At 55.1% G+C, this 27057-nt stretch overlaps 1 protein-coding gene across 1 annotated transcript; it reads right to left on the bottom strand.

Moving 5' to 3' along the window:
• Positions 1-424: 424 nt before the first annotated feature.
• rps19 (ribosomal protein S19) lies at positions 425-27057 on the bottom strand. The gene is made up of 6 exons (XM_070868965.1): positions 26964-27057; positions 23479-23549; positions 20062-20162; positions 17617-17800; positions 4741-4795; positions 425-501 (listed from the first exon to the last, which is right to left on the bottom strand). The coding sequence occupies exons 2-6, from the start codon at positions 23547-23549 to the stop codon at positions 475-477; spliced, it is 438 nt and encodes a 145-aa protein (XP_070725066.1). The 5' UTR covers positions 26964-27057; the 3' UTR covers positions 425-474.

Genomic DNA, 27057 nt, shown 5'->3' with positions numbered 1-27057 from the left:
CCTATCTCTGTAACCTCCTCCAGCCCCTACACCCCTCCCTATCTCTGTAACCTCCTCCAGCCCCTGCACCCCTCCCTATCTCTGTAATCCCATCGGTGGCCGTGCCTTCTGTTGCCTGGGCCCCAAGCTCTGGAATTCCCACCCTAAATCCCTCTGCCTCTTTAAACCTCTCTCTCCTCCTTCAAAACGCTCCTTAAAACCGATCTCTTTGACCCAGCTTATGGTCACGTGCGCTAATTTCTACTTATGCGGCTCAGTGTCAAATTTTTCATCTCGTAACGCTCCTGTGAAGCGCCTTGGGATGTTTCGCCATGTTAAAGGCGCTATATAAACGCAGGTTGTTGAGCCACGGAATCAGCAGCTGCAAAGGACAGGACAGCAACAGGGGTCTGAACATTGCAATAAACACGCCAAAAGCAGCCGGTAGAACTGAAGGTTTTTAATTTCTCTCCAAAGTATCCCGCGCTCCCGCGTTCAATGCTTCTTGCTTGCTGCTGCAACCTGCAAAACAAGAGGACAAGGCGTTCCAGTCTGTCGCAGCAATATCGGTCACAGACCCCACACTTCTCACTGTCCAAACCCTTGTTACAAACGATGAGACCGCTGGAAACCCAGCGGGCCAAAGGCAACACTGTCTCTGGCACTGAAATGTTAGAAAATGGAGAGCTTGGACAGATACTAATAGCCTGGGCGTATTGGGAGCTCAGTCCGAAGTGCGTACGCTCCAGGAGCCCGGCCCACAGCCTTCACTCAGATGCTGCCCTCTGGTTAATATTGAGTAACTAGAGGTTCTGTCGGTGATTGGAGCGCGGGCAGGTACAGCAGGATCGCCGAGGTCGGGGGTGAAGGAGCAGCGAGAGATTGTAGAGGGACGTGATCGGGGCCCAGGGGAGGCGTGAGTTTGGGGCCCAGGGGCAGCACGGGCCCAGCCCACACTGCGATATGTGTGCGCACTGGGTCAGTGCAGCAGAGCTGGTCTCCAGTCGTCCTGGTTAACCCTCGCCACTGGACCGAGACCTCGCTCTGTCAAGCCCCGTGTGGTGGCTGGTGTGCAACGGTCACCCCACGTTAAAACAATCCACCCACTGGCATCTTCCATCCATCAGGATGTAGTTCAGGATCGGGAATATTAGCTCCTTCAGTGAAACACCTGCAAACTCATCTTTTTGGCGTGGAACAGGTCATCCTCGTTTCGAGGTACTGTCTATGACGACGATGCCCTCTGGAAGAGACGTGAAAACAGGCTCTCTCAACCCGCCGCCCTCTGTGGACGCAGAAGATCCCGCGGCAACGCTCGGGAGCGTGGACGCACTCCCACGCGTTAATTCCTCGACCGCCCTCACGCCGACTGGTGACCGGTCAGATAAGTCGCTTGCTGCTCTTGGCAGCTTGCTGTCGGTGAATTTGGGCTGTCCTCTGTCCAGTGGCTGCGGCAGCGCTTTGTGGAGGGTGGCGGGGGAAAGACGGAGGCTGTGAAGGACTCGTCGAATCAGGCTGCGTCTTTCAGGGGACGGACGATCGGCAAAGTGACCCCGCTGTTCCCCCGTGACCCCCCCCCCCCATTCCCACTGCGAGCTCTCTGGCCTCTGGTACTGTTCCAAGTAAGCTCAACGCAAGTATTGGGAGGTGCGACTCTGCAGTCGCCGTGGGAACAGACCAAAAAGTCGCCTTTCAAGTACCACCAACGCTGTCTCCGTCAGATCCTACAAATCCCCCCGGGAGGACAGACGCACCAACGTTAGCGTCCTCGACCAGGCCAACATCCCCAGCATCGAAGCACTGACCACACTCGACCAGCTCCGCTGGGCAGGGCCACATTGTCCGCATGGCCCCCAGACATGAGACTCCCAAAGCGAGCGCTCTACTCGGAACTCCTTCACGGCAAACGAGCCCCAGGTGGGCAGAGGAAACGTTACAAGGGACCACCCTCAAAGCCTCCCCTGATAAAGTGCAACATCCCCACCGACACCTGGGAGTCCCTGGCTCAAAGACCAGTCCGCCCTAAGTGGAGGAAGTGCATCCGGGAGGGCGCTGAGCACCTCGAGTTTCGTCGCCGAGAGCGTGCAGAAACCAAGCGCAGGCAGCGGAAGGAGCGTGCGGCAAACCAGTCCCACCCTCCCCTTCCCTCAACCACTGTCTGTCCCACCTGTGACAGGGACTGTGGTTCCCGTATTGGACTGTTCAGTCACCCGAGAACTCACTTTTAGAGTGGAAGCAAGTCTTCCTCGATTCCGAGGGACTGCCTATGATGACGATGTACAATGGCCATCCCCTGTCGCTTACTGGGAGGGGGGATTGGTGGGGTCGGGCCGCTCCATCAGCGCTCACTGGGAAGGGGGAGCTTGTGAACAATGTCCCCCTCATTTTGCACATGCGCGGGACCACCAGACCGCTGCCTGGCCGCACAGCTTAGTGGGAAGGCTGACCCAGAGTGCAGACCCTTTGTCAAACCACCAATTCTGGCGGGGGGCTGCACCAAGGGTCCCACACAAGAGATTAATGTGCAAAGTTAAAGCACATGGGATTGGGGGTAGTGTGCTGACATGGATTGAGAACTGGTTGTCAGACAGGAAGCAAAGAGTAGGAGTAAATGGGGACTTTTCAGAATGGCAGGCAGTGACTAGTGGGGTACTGCAAGGTTCTGTGCTGGGGCCCCAGCTGTTTACATTGTACATTAATGATTTAGAAGAGGGGATTAAATGTAGTATCTCCAAATTTGCGGATGACACTAAGTTGGGTGGCAGTGTGAGCTGCGAGGAGGATGCTATGAGGCTGCAGGGTGACTTGGATAGGTTAGGTGAGTGGGCAAATGCATGGCAGATGCAGTATAATGTGGATGAATGTGAGGTTATCCACTTTGGTGGTAAAAACAGAGAGACAGACTATTATCTGAATGGTGACAGATTAGGAAAAGGGGAGGTGCAACGAGACCTGGGTGTCATAGTACATCAGTCATTGAAGGTTGGCATGCAGGTACATTAAGAAAGCAACTGGCATGTTGGCCTTCATAGCGAGGGGATTTGAGTACAGGGGCAGGGAGGTGTTGCTACAGTTGTACAGGGTCTTGGTGAGGCCACACCTGGAGTATTGTGTACAGTTTTGGTCTCCTAACTTGAGGAAGGACATTCTTGCTATTGAGGGAGTGCAGCGAAGGTTCACCAGACTGATTCCCGGGATGGCGGGACTGACCTTTCAAGAAAGACTGGATCAACTGGGCTTGTATTCACTGGAGTTCAGAAGAATGAGAGGGGACCTCATAGAAACGTTTAAAATTCTGACGGGTTCAGACAGGTTAGATGCAGGAAGAATGTTCCCAATGTTAGGGAAGTCCAGAACCAGGGGTCACAGTCTAAGGATAAGGGGTAAGCCATTTAGGACCGAGATGAGGAGAAACTTCTTCACCCAGAGAGTGGTGAACCTGTGGAATTCTCTATCACAGAAAGTTGTTGAGGCCAATTCACTAAATATATTCAAAAAGGAGTTAGATGTAGTCCTTACTACTCGGGGGATCAAGGGGTATGGCGAGAAAGCAGGAATAGGGTACTGAAGTTGCATGTTCAGCCATTAACTCATTGAATGGCGGTGCAGGCTAGAAGGGCTGAATGGCCTACTCCTGCACCTATTTTCTGTGTTTCTATGTTTCGCACGCGTGTCCTCGCGGACTGCCAGGAGGATCCAATGTGTTTTTACAGCATTCCCCCTTCATCTGCACTGCCTCCATTTTTGTGCCTTTAAAAAAATATTTATTTGCGTGCTCTTTAATGTCTTTCCCATTGCTTTCCTGAACTGTATAAAACACTGGTTAGGCCACAGCTGGAGTACTGTGTGCAGTTCTGGTCACCACATTACAGGAAAGATGTGATTGCACTGGAGAGGGTACAGAGGAGATTTACCAGGATGTTGCCGGGACTGGAGAATTTTACCGATGAGGAAAGATTGGATAGGCTGGGGTTGTTTTCTTTGGAACAGAGGAGGCTGAGGGGAGACCTGATTGAGGTGTATAAAATGATGAGGGGCCTGGATAGAGTGGATCGGAAGGACCTGTTTCCCTTGGCAGAGGGGTCAACAACCAGGGGGCATAGATTGAAAGTAATTGGGGGGAGGTTTAGAGGGGATTTGAGGGGAAATGTCTTCACCCAGAGGGTGGTGGGGGTCTGGGGATGGAACTCACGGCCTGAAAGGGAGGTAGAGGCAGAAACCCTCACCACATTTAAACAGTACCTGGATGTACACTTGAAGTGCTGTAACCTACAGGGCTACGGACCCAGAGCTGGAAAGTGGGATTAGGCTGGGTAGCTCTTGGTCGGCCGGCACGGACACGATGGGCCGCAATGGCCCTCCTCCCATGCTGTAAATTTCTACGGTTCTGTATGGAATGTACACAAGAACAAGGTTTGTGGTTTCACGAGGAAGCCACTCGCACTTGCTCTTGAACGAGGCGGCTGGTATAACTCGGGTGCTTCAGTTCCGATTCCTTCCCCTGTCCGCTGCCCCCGCCGCAGAACCTAACCTCGGCTTTAAGCTCGAGGAGCTGAAAAGTCTGCCGGGGAAGGGGGGGGGGGTAGCCCTTTCACAATCTTTACCTGCAGCTGCTCACCGAGTCTCGGCAGTAAGCCACCGCGATCGCACAAGGTTTAAAGTCAGCGAGCGACGCGGCAGCTCGCTGCTAATTGCTCCCATCGCGTTTCCACAAACGCCAACGGAGATCGCCACAATACACTAACGTAATGTCGTGCTCACCTGACCCGCGATTCTGTCCAAGTCTCTCTGCCCCTGTGGAGTCAGCCTGCGGCCACTGCAACGAGAAAACACACACAAATACATTTAAAAAGCCCGTGTTTACTCATTCATTTCTTTTATCCCTAGGATGTGGGCGTCGCCGGCCAGGCCGGTATTTATCGCCCGTCCCCTAATGGCCCCTCGAGAAGGTGGAGGTGAGCCGCCTTCTTGAACCGCTGCAGTCTGTGTGCTGAAGGTGCTCCCACACAGTGCTGACTTTTGTCGTAGTGGCTTGGTTACACGCGAGCGGCCATTTCAGAGAGGCAGTTCGGAGTCAACGTATCGAAACGTATCAGATTATGAGGGGGCTCGACAAGGTGGATGCAGAGAGGATGTTTCCACTGATGGGGGAGACTAGAACTAGGGGGCATGGTCTTAGAATAAGGGGCCGCCCATTTAAAACTGAGATGAGGAGGAATTTCTTCTCTCAGAGGGTTGTAAATCTGTGGAATTCTCTGCCTCAGAGAGCTGTGGAGGCTGGGTCATTGAATATATTTAAAACAGAGATAGACAGATTCTTAACCGATAAGGGAATAAGAGGGCGGGCAGGGAAGTGGAGCTGAGTCCATGATCAGATCAGCCATGATCGTATTGAATGGTGGAGCAGGCTCGAGGGGCCGAATGGCCGACTCCTGCTCCTATTTCTGATTTTTTAATGTTATGTAACCACATTGCTGTGGGGTTCTGGAGTCACATACCGGCCAGACCCGGGTAAGGGCAGCAGATTTCCTTCCCGAAACGACATCGGTCAACTGGATGGGTTTTGTCGACAATGTTAGTTTCAGGGTTACCGTTACTGACGCTGGCGTTTTAAAATTTCAAATCTATGTAACTTGACTGAATTGAAATCCCCCCCCCCCCCGAGCTGCAGTGGTGGGATTTGAACCCGGGTCTCCTCATCATTAGTCCAGGTGTCTGGATTACTGGGCTGCGCGGCCCCGAGCCTGCGAGCACAATCGGAGCAGGCCGGGGAGCGGAAGGAGCAGCCTGGCGGCCCACCACTCCAGGGAGCAGCACGTGCTGGGGCTGGAGAGCGACGGCAGCGAAGAGAGACGTCACCATAACCCAGGTCGGTGATTGGAGCATGGGGCAGGTACAGCAGGAGGTCGGGGCGAAGGAGCGGCGAGAGATTGTAGAGGGACGCGATCGGGGGCCCAGGAGAGGCGCGAGTTCGGGGCCCGGGAGAGGCGAGAGTTCGGGGCCCGGGAGAGGCGAGAGTTCGGGGCCCGGGAGAGGCGAGAGTTCGGGGCCCGGGAGAGGCGAGAGTTCGGGGCTCGGGAGAGGCGAGAGTTCGGGGCCCGGGAGAGGGGAGAGTTCGGGGCCCGGGAGAGGTGAGAGTTCGGGGCCCGGGGGAGGCGAGAGTTCGGGGCCCGGGAGAGGCGAGAGTTCGGGGCCCGGGAGAGGCGAGAGTTCGGGGCCCGGGAGAGGCGAGAGTTCGGGGCCCGGGACAGGCGAGAGTTCGGGGCCCCAGGAGAGGCGAGAGTTCGGGGCCCGGGAGAGGCGAGAGTTCGGGGCCCGGGACAGGCGAGAGTTCGGGGCCCGGGAGAGGCGAGAGTTCGGGGCCCGGGACAGGCGAGAGTTCGGGGCCCGGGAGAGGCGAGAGTTCGGGGCCCGGGAGAGGCGAGAGTTCGGGGCCCGGGACAGGCGAGAGTTCGGGGCCCGGGACAGGCGAGAGTTCGGGGCCCGGGACAGGCGAGAGTTCGGGGCCCGGGACAGGCGAGAGTTCGGGGCCCGGGACAGGCGAGAGTTCGGGGCCCGGGAGAGGCGAGAGTTCGGGGCCCGGGACAGGCGAGAGTTCGGGGCCCGGGAGAGGAGAGAGTTCGGGGCCCGGGAGAGGAGAGAGTTCGGGGCCCGGGAGAGGAGAGAGTTCGGGGCCCGGGAGAGGAGAGAGTTCGGGGCCCGGGAGAGGCGAGAGTTCGGGGCCCGGGAGAGGCGAGAGTTCGGGGCCCGGGAGAGGCGAGAGTTCGGGGCCCGGGAGAGGCGAGAGTTCGGGGCCCGGGAGAGGCGAGAGTTCGGGGCCCGGGAGAGGCGAGAGTTCGGGGCCCGGGAGAGGCGAGAGTTCGGGGCCCGGGAGAGGCGAGAGTTCGGGGCCCAGGAGAGGCGAGAGTTCGGGGCCCGGGAGCGGCGAGAGTTCGGGGCCCAGGAGAGGCGAGAGTTCGGGGCCCGGGAGAGGCGAGAGTTCGGGGCCCGGGAGAGGCGCGAGTTCGGGGCCCGGGAGAGGCGAGAGTTCGGGGCCCGGGAGAGGAGAGTTCGGGGCCCGGGAGAGGCGAGAGTTCGGGGCCCGGGAGAGGAGAGTTCGGGGCCCGGGAGAGGCGAGAGTTCGGGGCCCGGGAGAGGCGAGAGTTCGGGGCCCAGGAGAGGCGAGAGTTCGGGGCCCGGGAGAGGCGAGAGTTCGGGGCCCGGGAGAGGCGAGAGTTCGGGGCCCGGGAGAGGCGAGAGTTCGGGGCCCGGGAGAGGCGAGAGTTCGGGGCCCGGGAGAGGAGAGAGTTCGGGGCCCGGGAGAGGCGAGAGTTCGGGGCCCGGGAGAGGCGAGAGTTCGGGGCCCGGGAGAGGCGAGAGTTCGGGGCCCGGGAGAGGCGCGAGTTCGGGGCCCGGGAGAGGCGAGAGTTCGGGGCCCGGGAGAGGAGAGTTCGGGGCCCGGGAGAGGCGAGAGTTCGGGGCCCGGGAGAGGCGAGGGCCCAGGGGCAGCACGGGCCCAGCCCACACTGTGCGATATGTGCGCGCACTGGGTCCGTGCAGCAGAGCTGGTCTCAGCTGTCCTGGTTAACCCTTGCCGCTGGACCGAGACCTCGCTCTGTCAAGCCCCGTGTGGTGGCTGGTGTACAACGGTCACCACACGTTAAAAAAATCCACCCACTGGCATCTTCCACCCCTGGAGTTCAGGGCTGGAACATCAGGTCCTTCATTGAAACATCTGTGAACTCATCCCTTGTGGCGAGGAAGCAAGTTATCCTCACTCGAGGGACGGCCGATGACGGTGATGAATGTAACCATGGATAGGCAAAAGGAAGATTTACAGAAACGGGGCTTTGCAAACAGGAGCTAACAGCGGCAGCTGCCCCACGCTGAAAGCATTTTGCAACCAAAGTGCGCAGGAAGCCTCAATCTCAACACAAGAGCAGAGCAACGGCCCCTCTTTATCTCGCTTGCCAGGACCATTTCGCGCACGAGAAAGCCAGTGGCGGGCTACGGGGGAGCGGCCGAGAGGTGTGTGCCGACGTGCATCTTACAGGGAACGTTAGAGCAGAGGGATTCAAGACCCCACACACTCGGCCGAGGCTCGCCCCGGCAATGGTCGCGAGGAGGAGTCCACGAGAACCACTTGAATTTATATAGCGCCTTTAACGTAGTGAAACGACCCGAAGTGCTTCACACAGGGGCAATTATCAAACACGAGGAAATATTCGGACAGGTAACCAAGAGCATGAGCTCGGTTTTAGGGAGCGTCTTAAAGGAGGAGAGGGGCAGAGAGGTTTAGGGAGGGAGTTCCAGAGCTTGGGGCCCAGGCAGCTGAAGGCACGGCCACCGATGGTGGAGCGATTATAATCAGGGATGGTCAGGAGGGCAGAATTAGAGGAGTGCAGAGATCTGGGAGGGTTGTAGGAGGTTACAGAGATAGGGAGGGGTGTAGGGGCTGGAGGAGGTTACAGAGATAGGGAGGGGTGTAGGGGCTGGAGGAGGTTACAGAGATAGGGAGGGGTGTAGGGGCTGGAGGAGGTTACAGAGATAGGGAGGGTTGCAGGGGCTGGAGGAGGTTACAGAGATAGGGAGGGGTGTAGGGGCTGGAGGAGGTTACAGAGATCGGGAGGGGTGTAGGGGCTGGAGGTGGTTAGAGATAGGGAGGGGTGTAGGGGCTGGAGGAGGTTACAGAGATAGGGAGGGGTGTAGGGGCTGGAGGAGGTTACAGAGATCGGGAGGGGTGTAGGGGCTGGAGGAGGTTAGAGATAGGGAGGAGTGTCGGGGCTGGAGGAGGTTACAGAGATAGGGAGGAGTGTCGGGGCTGGAGGAGGTTACAGAGATAGGGAGGGGTGTAGGGGCTGGAGGAGGTTACAGAGATCGGGAGGTGGAGGGATTTGAAGAGGAGGATGAGAATTTTAAAATCGAGGCGTTGCCGGGTCGGGAGCCTGTGTTGGTCAGTGAGCAACAGGGGGGTGCGATGGGTGAACGGGACTCGGTGCGTCAGGTCACAGGGGGGACAGCTGAGTTTTCGGACAAGCTGAAGATTAGGGAGGGTGCTGGGCGGGAGGGCCTGGCCAGGAGAGCGTTGGAATGGGCGAGTGTGGAGGCGAGAGGGGGACGGACCAGGGTTCCAGCAGCGGACGAACTGAGGCCCTGGATGTCTCCGGAATCGAGCAGAAACCCAGCAGCCTCCAAAAAAGAAACGCGGTTGGGAGCAGCGGGGGGCTCGGGGTCAGTCATTAACCATCGTCATCGGCGGTGATCATTGAAGGGTGGAAGATGCCCGTGGGTGGATTTGTTTAACGTGGGGTGACCGTTGCACACCAGCCACCACACGGGGCTTGACAGAGCGAGGTCTTGGCCCAGTGGCAAGGGTTAACCAGGACGACTGGAGACCAGCTCTGCTGCACGGACCCAGTGCGCCCACATATCGCAGTGTGGGCAGGGTCCGTGCTGATTATTTCATGTGCTGGAATTGAATCAGGGACTAGACGTTAACCCGAGGCCCCGTCTGCCCTCTCAGGTGGACGTAAAAGATCCCACGGGCACTATTGGGAAAAGTGCTGGGGGGGTGTGGGAGGGGGGGGGGGGGGAAGTTCTCCCCGGTGTCCTGGGGCCAACAGATGTAATCTGGGTCGTTCCCACAGTGCAGATCGTGGCTGAGGGTTGGTGGGCGGTTGTGACGGGAGGTTTGGCGAACGTTTGGTGCGGAAGGATACCGTGGCGGGGGAGCAGTGAACAAGTGTACGGGGCCCAGTCATTAACCATCGCACAGTCTGCCCACACAACTCGCTCTGTCGTTCGCTCACCCCGACAGCGAGTTCGACGCCCAAGCACCAGGGGGGAGGGTGTGGGACACGGGAGGCTTTTCCAGGTCACGTGTCTCTGGCCCGGTATTTTACGGATATATCAGTGCCTGGACTGCCACAGCTGGTCAGCATTGAAGTCTGAAACATGGGAGACCGACCAGGAGATTGGGGAAGGCTGGGGATTGACAAGTGTCAGGAAATATTGACAATAGAAGGTGCACTCGGTTGATCCCGGAGGTGAGGGGGTTGACTTATGAGGAAAGGTTGAGCAGGTTGGGCCTCTACTCATTGGAATTCAGAAGAATGAGAGGTGATCTTATCGAAACGTATCAGATTATGAGGGGGCTTGACAAGGTGGATGCAGAGAGGATGTTCCCACTGATGGGGGAGACTAGAACTAGGGGGCACGGTCTTAGAATAAGGGGCCGCCCATTTAAAACTGAGATGAGGAGGAATTTCTTCTCTCAGAGGGTTGTAAATCTGTGGAATTCTCTGCCCCAGAGAGCTGTGGAGGCTGGGACATTGAATATATTTAAGGCGGAGATAGACAGATTCTTAACCGATAAGGGGATAAGGGGGCGGGCGGGGAAGTGGAGCTGAGTCCATGATCGGATCAGCCACGATCGTATTGAATGGCAGAGCAGGCTCGAGGGGCCGAATGGCCGACTCCTGTTCCTATGGAGGAAGGCTTGGCTCGATGCAGGTGTACCGCGATCAAAAACTGTGGCACGCGCTGGTCACAACAGGCGAACACAAGAATTTGGAGCAGGAGCTGGCCCATTCGGTCCCTCGATCCCGGTGCACCAAGAGTTAAGAGATCGGGGCCCAGATTACTGGGGAAATGGAAAGCCCCCATACACCAGTCTAGAAATCGGAAGCTCGACCTGGCTTACCACCAGCATCGTAACTGCAGCCAAGTCCCACAGCTTGCGTCGCTTCTGCTATAAATACACCCTCAAACAAAAAAAATAAAAAAACCCCTCCCGATCTCTGTCATTTGTTCCAAGCTCGGTGTGTAAATGAGTCAGCTGTCGCCCGAGTGGGGGAGGGAAATCCGGCTGGAACTTGGCGTCACACGGGACTATGAAGGGTATTTCCCTCCCGCGCACCTGTGGTGTGTGGCTCCTGGCGTTTGTCGCTTTGACTGACTCAGCAGAGATTGCTTTAGCTTCAGCCAGCTTTACAAACGCAGCGATTCAACGGCATTTTTCCCCCGTGTGTATCCTCGTTCTAAAATCGGTTGTCCGACCACCACAGTTTTGCTCTCCTTATCTAAGGGAGGAGAAGACCATTAAGAAATAGGAGCAGTGAGCCGGCCATTCGGCCCCTCGAGCCTGCTCCGCCATTCAATACGATCACGGCTGATCCGATCATGGACTCAGCTCCACTTCCCAGAACCCTTCACTCCCTTATCGCTCAAAAATCTGTCTATCTCCACCTTAAATATATTCAATGACCCAGCCTCCACAGCTCTCTGGGGCAGAGAATTCCACAGATTTACAACCCTCTGAGAAGAAATTCCTCCTCATCTCTGTCTTAAATGGGCGGCCCCTTCTTCTGAGACTATGCCCCCAGTTCTAGATTCCCCGAGGGGGAAGCATCCTCTCTGCATCCACCCTGTCCAGCCCCCCTCAGAATCTTATGTTTCAATGAGATCACCTCTCATTCTTCTAAACTCCACTGAGTACAGGCCCCAACCTTTCTTCATAAGACAACCCCTTCATCTCAGGAATCAACTTAAAGGATATACTTGCCTTAAGAGGGAGTGCAGCGAAGGTTCACCAGACTGATTCCTGGGATGGGGGGATTGTCCTATGAGGAGAGATTGAGCAGACTGGGCCGATATTCTCTCGAGTTTAGAAGAATGGGAGGTGATCTCACTGAAACCTGTAAGATTCTGAGGGGGAGTGACAGGGTAGATGCAGCGAGGGTGTTTCCCCCCGGGCTGGGGAGTCTAGAACCAGGGGTGTCACACAGTCTCAGGATAAGGGTGGCATTCGTGAGTTTGGTAAGTGGGTGAGTTTTAAGGGTTATTCTCTTTAAACCATTTGGAGGCTGGAGTAAATTGTTAGTGGCAATTGCCAGTAGCTTCTAAGTAAGTCGCAGTTTAATTTAAAGGGGAAAAGTTAAATAGTTGAGAATCTTTCAGGTTTAGGCAGAGAAAAACAAAGTAACTCGCCAGTAGGAGGCAATTAGCAGCTAGTTAAAACCAGTTCTGTAAACGACTGACCAGTAGTGAGTCATCTGACCTAGATACAGTTTAAAAAGAGGCAGCTCGTGCAGAGCACGGAGTGCAGCAGCAAAGAGTGGCATTCGTGAGTTTGGTAAGTGGGTGAGTTTGGGCACGGCAGGTGCTGTTTTGTCTTGTTTTTCCTACCAGTGCTGACACTAGAGCAGCTGATAAGGAGTGCGAGAGTAGGAGACAGGAGCCCAGAGACCAGCCCAACCAGCTGCAGACAAAGATAGAGGGGTGCGAAATCGAGAGGTGACGTCACAGCCAAGCTGGTAAGTGGTTGGCTGTTTGACTGGTAAGTATTACTCTCTTTTAGACTGACTTTTAGATTGGTTTAATTGGCAGCGAACTACTAAGTAGCTGTTTGGTGTTTAAGTAAATTAATTTAAGGGTTAAGTCATGGCAGAAGAGCTCGGACCAGTGTCATGCTCCTCCTGTGCTATGTGAGAAATCAGGGACACTTCGAGTGTCCCTGGCTACTATGTGTGCGGGAAGTGTGTCTAGCTGCAGCTCCTGACAGACCGCATGACGGCACTGGAGCTGCGGATGGACTCACTCTGGAGCATGCGCGATGCTGAGAATGTTGTGGATAGCACATTTAGTGAGTTGGTCACACCGCAGGTTAGGGTTCGGACAGATAGTGAATGGGTGACCAAGAGACAAGGCAAGAGCAGGAAGGTAGTGCAGGAGTCCCCTACGGTCATCTCCCTCCAAAACAGATATACCGTTTTGGATACTGTTGGGGGAGATGACTTACCAGGGGAAGGCAGGTTCATGGCACCGTGGGTGGCTCTGCTGCACAGAAGGGCGGAAGAAAGAGTGGAAGAGCTATAGTGATCGGGGACTCTATTGTAAGGGGAATAGATAGGAGTTTCTGCGGCCGCAACCGAGACTCCAGGATGGTATGTTGCCTCCCTGATGCAAGGGTCAAGGATGTCTCGGAGCGGCTGCAGAGCATTCTGGAGAGGAAGGGTGAACAGCCAGTTGTCGTGGTACATGGAGGTACCAACGATATAGGTAAGAAGCGGGAAGAGGTCCTACAAGCTGAATTTAGGGAGCTAGGAGTTCAAAATTAAAAAGTAGGACCGCAAAGGTAGTAATCTCTGGATTGCTACCAGTGCCACATGCTAATCAGATTCGAGGGAGCAGGATAGTTAGAATAAATACGTGGCTTGAGCAGTGGTGCAAGAGGGAGGGATTCAAATTCCTGGGACATTGGAACCAGTTCTGGGGGAAGTGGGACCTGTACAAAAGGGACGGTCTGCACTTGGGCAGGACTGGAACTGATGTCCTGGGGGTAACATTTGTTCATGCAGTTCGGGAGTGTTTAAACTAATATGGCAGGGGGATGGGAGCCTATGCAGCGAGACAGGGCGAAGTAATATGGAGTCAGAAACAGATGTTAGAAAGGTAAAAAGCAATAATGGAAGGCCGAGTAAACAAAGACAAGAAACAAAGTGCCACACTACATAATTCTAAAAAGACAAGGTGTTCAAAAAACAAGCCTGAAGGCTTTGTGTCTTAATGCAAGGAGTATCTGTAATAGGTGGATGAATTAACTGTGCAAATAGATGTTAACAGATATGATGTGATTGGGATTACAGAGACGTGGCTCCTGGATGATCAGGGCTGGGAACTCAACATCCAGGGGTATTCAACATTCAGGAAGGATAGAATAAAAGGAAAAGGAGGTGGGGTAGCATTGCTGGTTAAAGAGATTAATGCAATAGTGAGGAAGGACATTAGCTTGGATGATGTGGAATCTATATGGGTAGAGCTGCAGAACACCAAAGGGCAAAAAATGTTAGTGGGAGTTGTGTACAGACCTCCAAACAGTAGTAGTGATGTTGGGGAGGGCATCAAACAGGAAATTAGGGGTGCATGCAATAAAGGTGCAGCAGTTATAATGGGTAACTTTAATATGCACATAGATTGGGCTAACCAAACTGGAAGCAATACGGTGGAGGAGGATTTCCTGGAGTGCATGAGGGATGGTTTTCTAGACCAATATGTCGAGGAACCAATTGGGGGGAGGCCATCTTAGACTGGGTGTTGTGTAATGAGAGAGGATTAATTAGCAATCTAGTTGTGCGAGGCCCTTTGGGGAAGAGTGACCATAATATGGTGGAATTCTGCATTAGGATGGAGAATGAAATAGTTAATTCAGAGACCATGGTCCAGAACTTAAAGAAGGGTAACTTTGAAGGTATGAGGCGTGAATTGGCTAGGATAGAATGGTGAATGATACTTAAGGGGTTGACAGTGGATGGGCAATGGCAGACATTTAGAGACCGCATGGATGAACTACAACAATTGTACATCCCTGTCTGGCGTAAAAATAAAAAAGGGAAGGTGGCTCAACCGTGGCTATCAAGGGAAATCAGGGATAGTATTAAAGCCAAGGAAGTGGCATACAAATTGGCCAGAAATAGCAGCGAACCTGGGGACTGGGAGAAATTTAGAACTCAGCAGAGGAGGACAAAGGGTTTGATTAGGGCAGGGAAAATGGAGTACGAGAAGAAGCTTGCAGGGAACATTAAGACGGACTGCAAAAGCTTCTATTGATATGTAAAGAGAAAAAGGTTAGTAAAGACAAACGTAGGTCCCCTGCAGTCAGAATCAGGGGAAGTCATAACGGGAAACAAAGAAATGGCAGGCCAACTGAACAAGTACTTTGGTTCGGTATTCACTAAGGAGGACATCAACAACCTTCCGGATATAAAAGGGGCCAGAGGGTCTAGTAAGGAGGAAGAACTGAGGGAAATCCTTATTAGTCGGGAAATTGTGTTGGGGAAATTGATGGGATTGAAGGCCGATAAATCCCCAGGGCCTGATGGACTGCATCCCAGAGTACTTAAGGAGGTGGCCTTGGAAATAGCGGATACATTGAGAGTCATTTTCCAACATTCCATAGACTCTGGATCAGTTCCTATGGAGTGGAGGGTAACCAATGTAACCCCACTTTTTAAAAAAGGAGGGAGAGAAAACAGGGAATTATAGACCGGTCAGCCTGACATCGGTAGTGGGTAAAATGATGGAATCAATTATTAAGGATGTCATAGCAGCGCATTTGGTAAGAGGTGACATGATAGGTCCAAGTCAGCATGGATTTGTGAAAGGGAAATCATGCTTGACAAATCTTCTGGAATTTTTTGAGGATGTTTCCAGTAGAGTGAACAAGGGGGAACCAGTTGATGTGATTTGGACTTTCAGAAGGCTTTCGACAAGGTCCCACACAAGAGATTAATGTGCAACGTTAAAGCACATGGGATTGGGGGTAGTGTGCTGACGTGGATTGAGAACTGGTTGGCAGACAGGAAGCAAAGAGTAGGAGTAAATGGGGACTTTTCAGAATGGCAGGCAGTGACTAGTAGAGTACCGCAAGATTCTGTGCTGGGGCCCCAGCTGTTTACATTGTACATTAATCATTTAGACGAGGGGATTAAATATAGTATCTCCAAATTTGCGGATGACACTAAGTTGGGTGGCAGTGTGAGCTGCGAGGAGGATGCTATGAGGCTGCAGAGTGACTTGGATAGCTTAGGTGAGTGGACAAATTGCATGGCAGATGAAGTATAATGCGGATAAATGTGAGATTATCCATTTTGGTGGTAAAAACAGAGACAGACTATTATCTGAATGGTGACAGATTAGGAAAAGGGGAGGTGCAAAGAGACCTGGGTGTCATGGTACATCAGACATTGAAGGTTGGCATGCAGGTACAGCAGGCGGTTAAGAAAGCAAATGACATGTTGGCTTTCATAGCGAGGGGATTTGAGTACAGGGGCAGGGAGGTGTTACTACAGTTGTACAGGGCCTTGGTGAGGCCACACCTGGAGTATTGTGTACAGTTTTTTGGTCTCCTAACTTGAGGAAGGACATTCTTGCTATTGAGCGAGTGCAGCGAAGGTTCACCAGGCTGATTCCCGGGACGGTGGGATTGACATATCAAGAAAGACTGGATCAACTGGGCTTGTATTCACTGGAGTTCAGAAGAATGAGAGGAGATCTCATAGAAACGTTTAAAATTCTGACGGGTTTAGACAGGTTAGATGCAGGAAGAATGTTCCCGATGTTGGGGAAGTCCAGAACCAGGGGTCACAGTCTGAGGATAAGGGGTAAGCCATTTAGGACCGAGATGAGGAGAAACTTCTTCACCCAGAGAGTGGTGAACCTGTGGAATTCTCTACCACAGAAAGTTGTTGAGGCCAATTCACTAAATATATTCAAAAAGGAGTTAGATGTAGTCCTTACTACTCGGGGGATCAAGGGGTATGGCGAGAAAGCAGGAATGGGGTACTGAAGTTACATGTTCAGCCATGAACTCATTGAATGGTGGTGCAGGCTCGAAGGGCCGAATGGCCTACTCCTGCACCTGGTTTCTATGATAAGGGAGGAGAAGAACACAAGAAATACGAGCAGGAGTTGGCCATCTGGCCCCTCGATACATGTAGGACCGAGGTGAGGAGGAATTTCTTCACTCAGAGGGCTGTGGATGCTCACAGTTGTTGAGTACATTCAAGGCCGGGATCTTTGGGCACTAAGGAATGGGGGGGGAAGTTGGAATTGAGGTCAAAGGTCAGTGCTGGGACACCAACTATTTACAATCTATATTAGTGACTTGGAAGAAGGGACCGAGTGTAACGTCGACAAGTTTGCTGACGATACAAAGATGGGAGGAAAAGCAATGTGTGAGGAGGACACAACAAATCTGCAAAGGACACAGACAGGCTAAGTGAGTGGGCAAATATTTGGCAGATGGAGTATAATGTTGGAAAGTGTGAGGTCATGCACTTTGCCAGAAAAAAAATCAAAGAGCAAGTTATTATTTAACTGGAGAAAGATTGCAAAGTGCCGCAGTACAGCGGGACCTGGGGGTACTTGTGCATGAAACACAAAAGGATAGTATGCAGGTACAGCAAGTGATCAGGAAAGGCCAATGGTATCTTGGCCTTTATTGCAAAGGGGATGGAGTATAAAAGCAGGGAAGTCTTGCTCCAGTTAGACAGGGTATTGGTGAGGCCACACCTGGAGTACTGCGTGCAGTTTTGGTTTCCATATTTACGAAAGGATATACTTGCTTTGGAGGCTGTTCAGAGAAGGTTCACTCGGTTGATTCCGGGGATGAGGGGGTTGACTTATGAGGAAAGGTTGAGGAGGTTGGGCCTCTACTCATTGGAGTTCAGAAGAATGAGAGGTGATCTTATCGAAACGTATCAGATTATGAGGGGGGCTCGACAAGGTGGATGCAGAGAGGATGTTTCCACTGATGGGGGAGACTAGAACTAGGGGGCACGGTCTTAGAATAAGGGGCCGCCCATTTAAAACTGAGATGAGGAGGAATTTCTTCTCTCTGAGGGTTGTAAATCTGTGGAATTCTCTGCCCCAGAGAGCTGTGGAGGCTGGGTCATTGAATATATTTAAGGTGGAGAGAGACAGATTTTTGAGCGATAAGGGAGTGAAGGGTTATGGGGAGCGGGCGGGGAAGTGGAGCTGAGTCCATGATCGGATCAGCCATGATCGTATTAAATGGCGGAGCAGGCTCGAGGGGCCGACTGCCGCGTTCTTGCGCCCGAAGCGCGGTGCCACGGCGCAGATTAGCGTCGGTTGCCTTACCCGTTGGGGTCCTTCTCCACCATCTTCAGCCCCTCGAGGGACTGCAGCACCCTCCTGGCGACGGACTTGGAGCCGCGGCTGAAGTGACTGGGCTTCACGCCGTTGCGTTGGCGGCCGCCGTAGATCTTGGTCATGGCTCCCACGCCGACCCCTCCCCGCAGGTACAGGTGGCGCACCGTGGAGGCTGCGGGCAAGCAAAGGGCACAGAATTAGACCGGGTCTCATTACCATGCGCCACCTGGGCTCAGGTCGATTAGCGTGCACCTCCCCCCCCCCCCCCCCCGGAGAAAGACCCCCCCCCCCGTCCGGTACCCCTGGAGAGCCGCACTAAACACGCGAGACAATCCCCCACAAGCTGTGCCATTACATAAACATTTACTGCACAGGAGGCCGCCATTGCGGCCCATCGTGTCCGTGCCGGCCGACCAAGAGCTACCCAGCCTAATCCCACTTTCCCGCTCTGGGTCCGTAGCCCTGTAGGTTACGGCACTTCAAGTGTACATCCAGGTACTGTTTAAATGTGGTGAGGGTTTCTGCCTCTACCACCCTTTCAGGCCGTGAGTTCCACCCCGGACCCCCACCGCCCTCTAAGTGAAGACATTTCCCCTCAAATCCCCTCTAAACCTCCCCCCCAATTACTTTCAATCTGTGCCCCCTGGTTGTTGACCCCTCTGCCAAGGGGAAACAGGTCCTTCCTATCCACTCTATCCAGGCCCCTCATCATTTTACACACCTCAATCAGGTCTCCCCTCAGCCTCCTCTGTTCCAAAGTAAACAACCTCAGCCTATCCAATCTTTCCTCAATCGCTAAAATTCTCCAGTCCCGGCAACATCCTGGTAAATCTCCTCTGTACCCTCTCCAGTGCAACATCCTGGTAAATCTCCTCTGCACCCTCTCCAGTGCAATCACATCTTTCCTGTAATGTGGTGACCAGACCTGCACGCAGTACTCCAGCTGTGGCCTAACCAGTGTTTTATACAGTTCAAGCATAACCCTCCCTGCTCTTGTACTCGATGCCTCGGCTTACACAGCAGTTGGTAGTTGCACAGCAAGATCCCACAAGCAACAATGATACAAGAGATTAGTTCCATCTTTAGCAGTGCCGGTGGAGGGACAAATGTTAGTCAGGACGCCAGGGGAACGCTTTCCTGGTCTTCAAAGGGTGCCGTGTGTTCCCGTACGTCCAGCTCAACAGACAGGCGGTTTGGCAGCTCGGCTGAAAGGCAGCTCCCTCTCAGCACCGCCAGTCCAGACTGAGGGAGTCGCGCCTTGGGAGTGGGTCTCGAGCCTAAAGCCTGCGGACGCAGGAGAAAGTGCTGCCAACCTAGGGCATTGAAGTTCGAACCAATGAAGGGAGGTAGGGACAGACTGCAGCAACGCTCCCTGTAAGGTGCGCGCCCGCACTCTGCTGCGGGGAAACCCGCGCAGCCGACGTCACAGTGTAAACGCTGCACGTGGGCAGCGTTTCGATTAAACTGCACAGCCAGTGTCAGCAGTGGCAGGCATACTCGCCTCTGGGTCAGGTGGTTGTGGGTCCAGGGACTTGTGCATAAAAACATCCAGGCTGACACTCCCAGTGCAGTGCTGTGGGAACGCCGCACTGTCGGAGGGGCAGTACTGAGGGAGCGCCGCACTGTCGGAGGGGCGGTACTGAGGGAGCGCCGCACTGTCGGAGGGGCGGTACTGAGGGAGCGCCGCACTGTCGGAGGGGCGGTACTGAGGGAGCGCCGCACTGCCGGAGGGGCAGTACTGAGGGAGCGCCGCACTGTCGGAGGGGCAGTACTGAGGGAGTGTCGCACTGTCGGAGGGGCAGTACTGAGGGAGCGCCGCACTGTCGAAGGGGCAGTACTGAGGGAGCGCCGCACTGTCGGAGGGGCAGTGCTGTGGGAACGCCGCACTGTCGGAGGGGCAGTACTGAGGGAGCGCCTCACTGTCGGAGGGGCAGTGCTGTGGGAACGCCGCACTGTCGGAGGGGCAGTCCTGAGGGAGCGCCGCACTGTCGGAGGGGCAGTACTGAGGGAGGGCCGCACTGTCGGAGGGACAGTACTGAGGGAGGGCCGCACTGCCGGAGTGGCCGTTAAACCGAGGCCCCGTCTGCCCTCTCAGGTGGATGTAAAAGATCCCAGGGAACTATTTGGAAGAAGAGCAGGGGGAGTTCTCCCCGGTGTCCTGGAGCCAATATTTATCCCTCAACCAACATAACAAAAACAGATGATCCGGGTCATTGTCACATTGCTGTGGGAGCTTGCTGTGCACAAATTGGTTGCCACGTTTCCCACAATACAACAGTGACCATGCTCCAAAAAGTACTTCATTGGCTGTGAAGCGCTTTGAGACGTCCGGTGGTTGTGAAAGGCGCTATATAAATCCAGCCTCCCCATTTCTCTTTCGGGGTGGACATTCTGGAACGACGGTGGGATGAAAACGAAGGTAATTACACTCACCAGCTCGGGTATAATACCAGTTCTCATCGTAAGGGGCCAGCTCCTTGTGTTTGCCCAGCTTCACTGTGTCGACCCAGTCAGGAACCTTTAGCTTGCCCGACCTGTAAACACAGACAGGCAAGGGGGTAAATATCTCTGGAATCCACCAGATGTTGCAGAAATCACCTGCAGTACTCGCCCAAGGACACACTCCACGAAACCCTGGCTCACTCACGGCAGGTAAATAACGCCAGCCTTCAACACAAAGCCCCGTTTCCAAACGGCCGAGTCTTGTGACCTTATCTGCACCCGCACGCACCTTTGGTGTGGGAGGCCAAAACTTGGAACCAATGCTTGGAACAAGATACCATGCCTGGACTTGTGTGTTAAAATCATCAAAGGCTGTCCCTCAGAATCGAGGAAGACTCTTAAAATGAGTCCTCAGGTGGCTGAACAGTCCAATACGAGAGCCACGGTCCCTGTCACAGGTGGGACAGACAGTGGTTGAGGGAAGGGGAGGGTGGGACTGGTTTGCCGCACGCTCCTTCCGCTGCCTGCGCTTGCTTTCTGCACGCTCTCGGCGACGAGACTCGAGGTGCTCAGCGCCCTCCCGGATGCACTCCCTCCACTTAGGGCGGACTGGTCTTTGGGCCCAGGGACTCCCAGGTGTCGGTGGGGATGTTGCACTTTATCAGGGAGGCTTTGAGGGTGGTCCCTTGTAACGTTTCCTCTGCCCACCTGGGGCTCGGTTGCCGTGAAGGAGTTCCGAGTAGAGCGCTTGCTTTGGGAGTCTCGTGTCTGGGGGCCATGCGGACAATGTGGCCCTGCCCAGCGGAGCTGGTCGAGTGTGGTCAGTGCTTCGATGCTGGGGATGTTGGGCCTGGTCGAGGACGCTAACGTTGGTGCGTCTGTCCTCCCATGGGATTTGCAGGATCTTGCGGAGATATCGTTGGTGGTATTTCTCCAGCGACTTGAGGTGTCTGCTGTACATGGTCCGTGTCTCTGAGCCATACAGGAGGGCGGGTTAAATACAAGCCAACGTGAAGGTAGCTCTTGAGGCTCGCGTGATTCACAACAGCATCCGTACAATTGTAAAACATCCCGAGTGTTGTCAACACGTGACCACGAGTCGCATAAGGAGATATTAAGACTAGGCGACCAAGGGCGGTAGGTTTTCAGGAGCATCTTAAAAGAGGTAGAGAGGCGGAGAGGTTTAGGGAGGGAGTTCCAGAGCTCGGGGCCCAGGCAACAGAAGGCACGGCCACCGATGGTGGAGCGATTATAATCAGGGATATTCAGGAGGGCAGAATTAGAGGAGGTTACAGAGATCTCGGGGGTTGTGGGGCTGGAGGTTACAGAGATAAGGAAGGGGGGGGGGGGGGGGCGGGAGGCGAGAAGAGATTTGAAAACAAGGATGAGAATTTTGAAATCGAGGCGTTGCTTAACCGGGAGCCAATGTAGGTTGGCGAGCACAGGGGGTGATGGGTGAGTGGGACTCGGTGCGAGTTAGGACACGGGGCAGTGAGCACAGGGGGTGATGGGTGAGTGGGACACGGGGGCAGTGAGCACAGGGGGTGATGGGTGAGTGGGACTCGGTGCGAGTTAGGACACGGGGCAGTGAGCACAGGGGATGATGGGTGAGTGGAACTCGGTGCGAGATAGGACACGGGGCAGTGAGCACAGGGGGTGATGGGTGAGTGGGACTCGGTGCAAGTTAGGACACGGGGCAGTGAGCACAGGGGGTGATGGGTGAGTGGGACTCGGTGCGAGTTAGGACACGGGGTCAGTGAGCACAGGGGGTGATGGGTGAGCGGGACTCGGTGCGAGTTAGGACACGGGGCAGTGAGCACAGGGGGTGATGGGTGAGTGGGACTCGGTGTGAGTTAGGACACGGGGCAGTGAGCACAGGGGGTGATGGGTGAGTGGGACTCGGTGTGAGTTAGGACACGGGGTCAGTGAGCACAGGGGATGATGGGTGAGTGGGACTGGGTGTGAGTTAGGACACGGGGCAGTGAGCACAGGGGGTGATGGGTGAGTGGGACTCGGTGCGAGTTAGGACACGGGGGCAGTGAGCACAGGGGGTGATGGGTGAGACGGACTCGGTGCGAGTTAGGACACAGGGCAGTGAGCACAGGGGGTGATGGGTGAGTGGGACTCGGTTTGAGTTAGGACACGGGGCAGTGAGCACAGGGGGTGATGGGTGAGTGGGACTGGGTGTGAGTTAGGACACGGGGCAGTGAGCACAGGGGGTGATGGGTGAGTGGAACTCGGTGCGAGATAGGACACGGGGCAGTGAGCACAGGGGGTGATGGGTGAGTGGGACTCGGTGCAAGTTAGGACACGGGACAGTGAGCACAGGGGGTGATGGGTGAGTGGGACTCGGTGCGAGTTAGGACACGGGGGCAGTGAGCACAGGGGGTGATGGGTGAGCGGGACTCGGTGTGAGTTAGGACACGGGGCAGTGAGCACAGGGGGTGATGGGCGAGTGGGACTCGGTGCGAGTTAGGACACGGGGCAGTGAGCACAGGGGGTGATGGGTGAGTGGGACTCGGTGCGAGTTAGGACACGGTGAAGCGAGCACAAGGGGTGATGGGTGAGCAGGACTCGGTGCGAGTTAGGACATGGGGACAGTGAGCACAGGGGGTGATGGGTGAGTGGGACTCGGTGCGAGTTAGGACACGGGGCAGTGAGCACAGGGGGTGATGGGTGAGTGGGACTCGGTGCGAGTTAGGACACGGGGGCAGTGAGCACAGGGGATGATGGGTGAGTGGGACTCGGTGCGAGTTAGGACACGGGGCAGTGAGCACAGGGGGTGATGGGTGAGTGGGACTCGGTGCGAGTTAGGACACAGGGGCAGTGAGCACAGGGGGTGATGGGTGAGCGGGACTCGGTGCGAGTTAGGACACGGTTCAGTGAGCACAGGGGGTGATGGGTGAGTGGGACTGGGTGCGAGTTAGGACACGGGGCAGTGAGCGCAGGGGGTGATGGGTGAGCGGGACTCGGTGCGAGTTAGGACACGGGGACAGCGAGCACAGGGGGTGATGGGTGAGCGGGACTCGGTGCGAGTTAGGACACGGGGCAGTGAGTACAGGGGGTGATGGGTGAGCGGGACTCGGTGCGAGTTAGGACACGGGGCAGTGAGTACAGGGGGTGATGGGTGAGTGGGACTCGGTGCGAGTTAGGACATGGGAGCAGCCTAGTTTTGGATGAGCTCAAGTTTGTCACCAAAGCTCAGCAGTGCTGGTGACTGATTTACACGGACGTTTACACTGATTTACACGGTCACACAAGGGAGTGCAGAGAGTGGTGGCATTTAAATTGCAGCATCTCATCGGAGTTAAAACAATGAATATTTACAACTCAAGAGATTCAGAAATCGCGGTGTGGGTTATTCTGAAAGCGTTCCATCAACACCGGCTGGAAGCGTCCCATACGTACTTCTTGAGAAAGGCGCCCAGAGCTCTGACGAACTCCTGCTGATTCACGTCTTTGACCGTTACGCCAGGCATCTGAGGAAATAAAGCACAGAAGCATGAAATGCCATGTAACGGCAAAAGCACAACTGGCAATCAATTGCCTGCGTCAATTCTACTGGAACCTGCACGGGATCCATGTGAGCTGTGTTTACAACTAAACACCAGGGTCGGAGATGCCGTTTCAAGTCACCTTCAACAGGTTCAGTACACCCTTAGTACCGTCCCTCCAACAGTGCGGCACTCCCTCAGTACTGTCCCTCCAACAGTGGGGCGCTCCCTCAGCACCGCCCCTCCGACAGTGCGGCGTTCCCTCAGTACTGCCCCTCCGACAGTGCGGCACTCCCTCAGTACTGCCCCTCCGACAGTGCGGCACTCCCTCAGTACTGCCCCTCCGACAGTGCGGCGTTCCCTCAGTACTGCCCCTCCGACAGTGCGCCGCTCCCTAAGTACTGCCCCTCCCTCAGTACTGCCCCTCCGACAGTGCGGCGCTCCCTCAGTACTGCCCCTCTGACAGTGCGGCGCTCCCTCAGTACTGCCCCTCCGACAGTGCGGTGCTCCCTCAGTACTGCCCCTCCGACAGTGCGGCACTCCCTCAGTACTGCCCCTCCGACAGTGCGGCGCTCCCTCAGTACTGCCCCTCCGACAGTGCAGTGCTCCCTCAGTACTGCCCCTCCGACAGTGCGGCACTCCCTCAGTACTGCCCCTCCGACAGTGCGGCGCTCCCTCAGTACTGGCACTGGAGTGTCAGCCTATATTTCTGTGCTCACGTCTCCAGAGAGGGACTTGAACCCATGACCTTCTGACTCTGACACTGTAAATGACATACTGAGTCTTTCCGCCACTGTTTGTATGTTCATATACTCCTTACCCCCTTAACACACCCTTTAAGCCGCGTAACGCTCCAGGGAGCAGGCTTTTAAATTGGAAAAACACGCATGCGCAGACTTGTGAATGGGTTGCGCAGCAGAAAAAAATAAATCAGGGGTAACGCTGTCGACTGCATCTATATACCCGTGCCCCCTTTATACCATAATATTCTATATGTCCCTCCCACCCCTACCTTCTCCCAGCCCCCTCTATACCTTTCTGTGGAGGCTGAGTCGTTGGGAGTATATTCAACACGGAGAGCGATAGATTTCAGGATACTAAGGGAATCAAGCCGTGATCTTATTGAGGGAGAGATTATGCCGTGTATTAGGAACAATTGTCCTATGAATGCTTCCCAATGTCCTAGTTACTTGAGTTATGGCTTCTCAATATTGTTCATGCACCTTTGGATTATGAAAGCCGGCCTGGCATACATAAGCGGGCAGGGGTTTGAGAGTATTGGGGCCTGGATGCTTTGTTTTTCCTTTTACGATCTTATTGAATGGCGGAGCAGGCTCAAGGGGCCACATGACCTCATCCTAATTCCTGTTATGTTCCAATTATTACAAGGGGGATGGAGTATCAAAGCAGGGAAGTCCTGCTACAACTGCACTGTTGGTGAGACCACACCTGGAGTACTGTGTACAGTTTTGGTCTCCGTATTTAAGGAAGGATATACTTGCATTGGAGGCTGTTCAGGGAAGGTTCACTCGGTTTATTCCGGGGATGAAGGTGTGTCTCGGGTTATGGTGAACAGGCAGGAAAGTGGAGTTGGGGTGAAGATCAGATCAGTGTCGGTAGGTAGCACACTAACTAGCCTCTGCGATGTGTGTGCGCACTCTGTCCGTGCAGCAGAGCTGGTCTCCAGTCGCCCTGGTTAACCCTCGCCACTGGACCAAGACCTAGCTCTGTCAAGCCCGTGTGGTGGCTGGTGAGCAACGGTCACCCCACGTTAAAAAAATCCACACACAGGCATCTTCCACCCCCTCCACTGGAGTTCAGGACTGGAACATCGGGTCCCTCATCGAAACACCTATGAAGTCATGAAGGCAAATCATTCACGTTCGAGGGACCGCCCATGAGATGAAAACCTCTAAGTCAGAAGGTTAGGGGTTCGAGTCCCACTCCAGAGGCTTGAGCACGAAAAATTTTTGAGGCTGACACTCCAGTGCAGAGGGAAGCGCCGCACTGTCGGGAGGGCAGTACTGAGGGAGCACCGCACGGTCGGAGGGGCAGAACTGAGGGAGCACCGCACTGTCGGAGGGGCAGTACTGAGGGAGCACCGCACTGTCGGAGGGGCAGAACTGAGGGAGTGCCGCACTGTCGGAGGGGCAGTACTGAGGGAGCACCGCACTGTCAGAGGGGCAGCACTGAGGGAGCACCGCACTGTCGGAGGGGCAGAACTGAGGGAGCACCGCCCTGTCGGAGGGGCAGAACTGAGGGAGTGCCGCACTGTCGGAGGGGCAATACTGAGGGAGCACTGCACTGTCGGAGGGGCAGCGCTGAGGGAGCGCCGCACTGTCAGAGCTGCCATCTTTTGGATGCAACATTAAACCAAGACCCTTCTTCCCGGTATCCCGGGGCCAATATTTATCCCTCAACCAACATAAAAAAAAAATCCAGATGATCCGGGTCATTATCACATCGCTGTGTGTGGGAGCTTGCTGTGCACAAATTGCCTGCCACGTTTCCCACAATACAACAGTGACCACACTCCAAAAGTACTTCATTGGCTGTGAGGCGCTTTGGGACGTCCGGTGGTCATGAAAGCCGCTATATAAATGCAAATCTCTCTTCTGTTTCTATCTTAGGCTAGAGGGGGCGAATGACCGATTTTGAGATGTACACCCTGTACTCGACATATAACTTGCATTTGTATAGCGCCCTTTAAGGCATTGAAATGTCCCAAGCTGTTTCACAGGAACATAAATTGGACATAATGTGACATTGAGCCGCACCAGGAGAAATTAGGGACTGAACAAAAGCCGGGTCACAAGAGGTGGGTTTCAAGTAGCCTCTTAAAGGAGGAAAGTGTGAGATGGAAAGGTTCAGGGAGGGAGTTTGGGAGGGGGGGGCTTTGGCAAGCTCCCACACCCATATACACACATAGGGCCCCAGCGGGGAGCAAGTGTCCCCTGGCGGCCCCAGCGCGGAGCAAGTGTCCTCTGGCGGCCCCAGCGCGGAGCAAGTGTCCCTTGGCGGCCCCAGCACGGAGCAAGTGTCCCCTGGCGGCCCCAGCGCGGAGCAAGTGTCCCCTGGCGGCCCCAGCACGGAGCAAGTGTCCCCTGGCGGCCCCAGCGCGGAGCAAGTGTCCCCTGGCGGCCCCAGCGCGGAGCCAGCCGCCAGACGGGCGGGAGGTGGCGAGGGCCCCAGCGCGGAGCTCCGCCGGGTCCCAGCGTGGAGTTGCAGCGCTGCTCAGGCGGCCATTTTCTCGAGGTACGGGGATTGTTGTTGTGTGTAAAGAGCGATGTCGGCGGGCTTCCCTCTCCCTCCCTCCCTCACACACTCACGGCGCCTGGTCCCTCTCCCTCTCTCCCTCTCCCTCTCCCTCTCCCGCTCCCTCCCGCTCTCTCCCCTCACCGTCTCTCTGCTGCCTCCTGCGCTCCACACCAGAAAAAACAAAAGGGCCGCCCGGCCGCGCGGTGCGCTGCCTTTATACCGCGCGCCGGCCCCG

The sequence above is a fragment of the Pristiophorus japonicus genome, chromosome 31, assembly GCF_044704955.1.
Source record: "Pristiophorus japonicus isolate sPriJap1 chromosome 31, sPriJap1.hap1, whole genome shotgun sequence".
Lineage (NCBI taxonomy): Eukaryota > Metazoa > Chordata > Chondrichthyes > Pristiophoridae > Pristiophorus > Pristiophorus japonicus.
The sequence above is the reverse complement of the archived record's forward strand: the minus strand, read 5'-3'. Positions and strand labels throughout refer to the sequence as shown.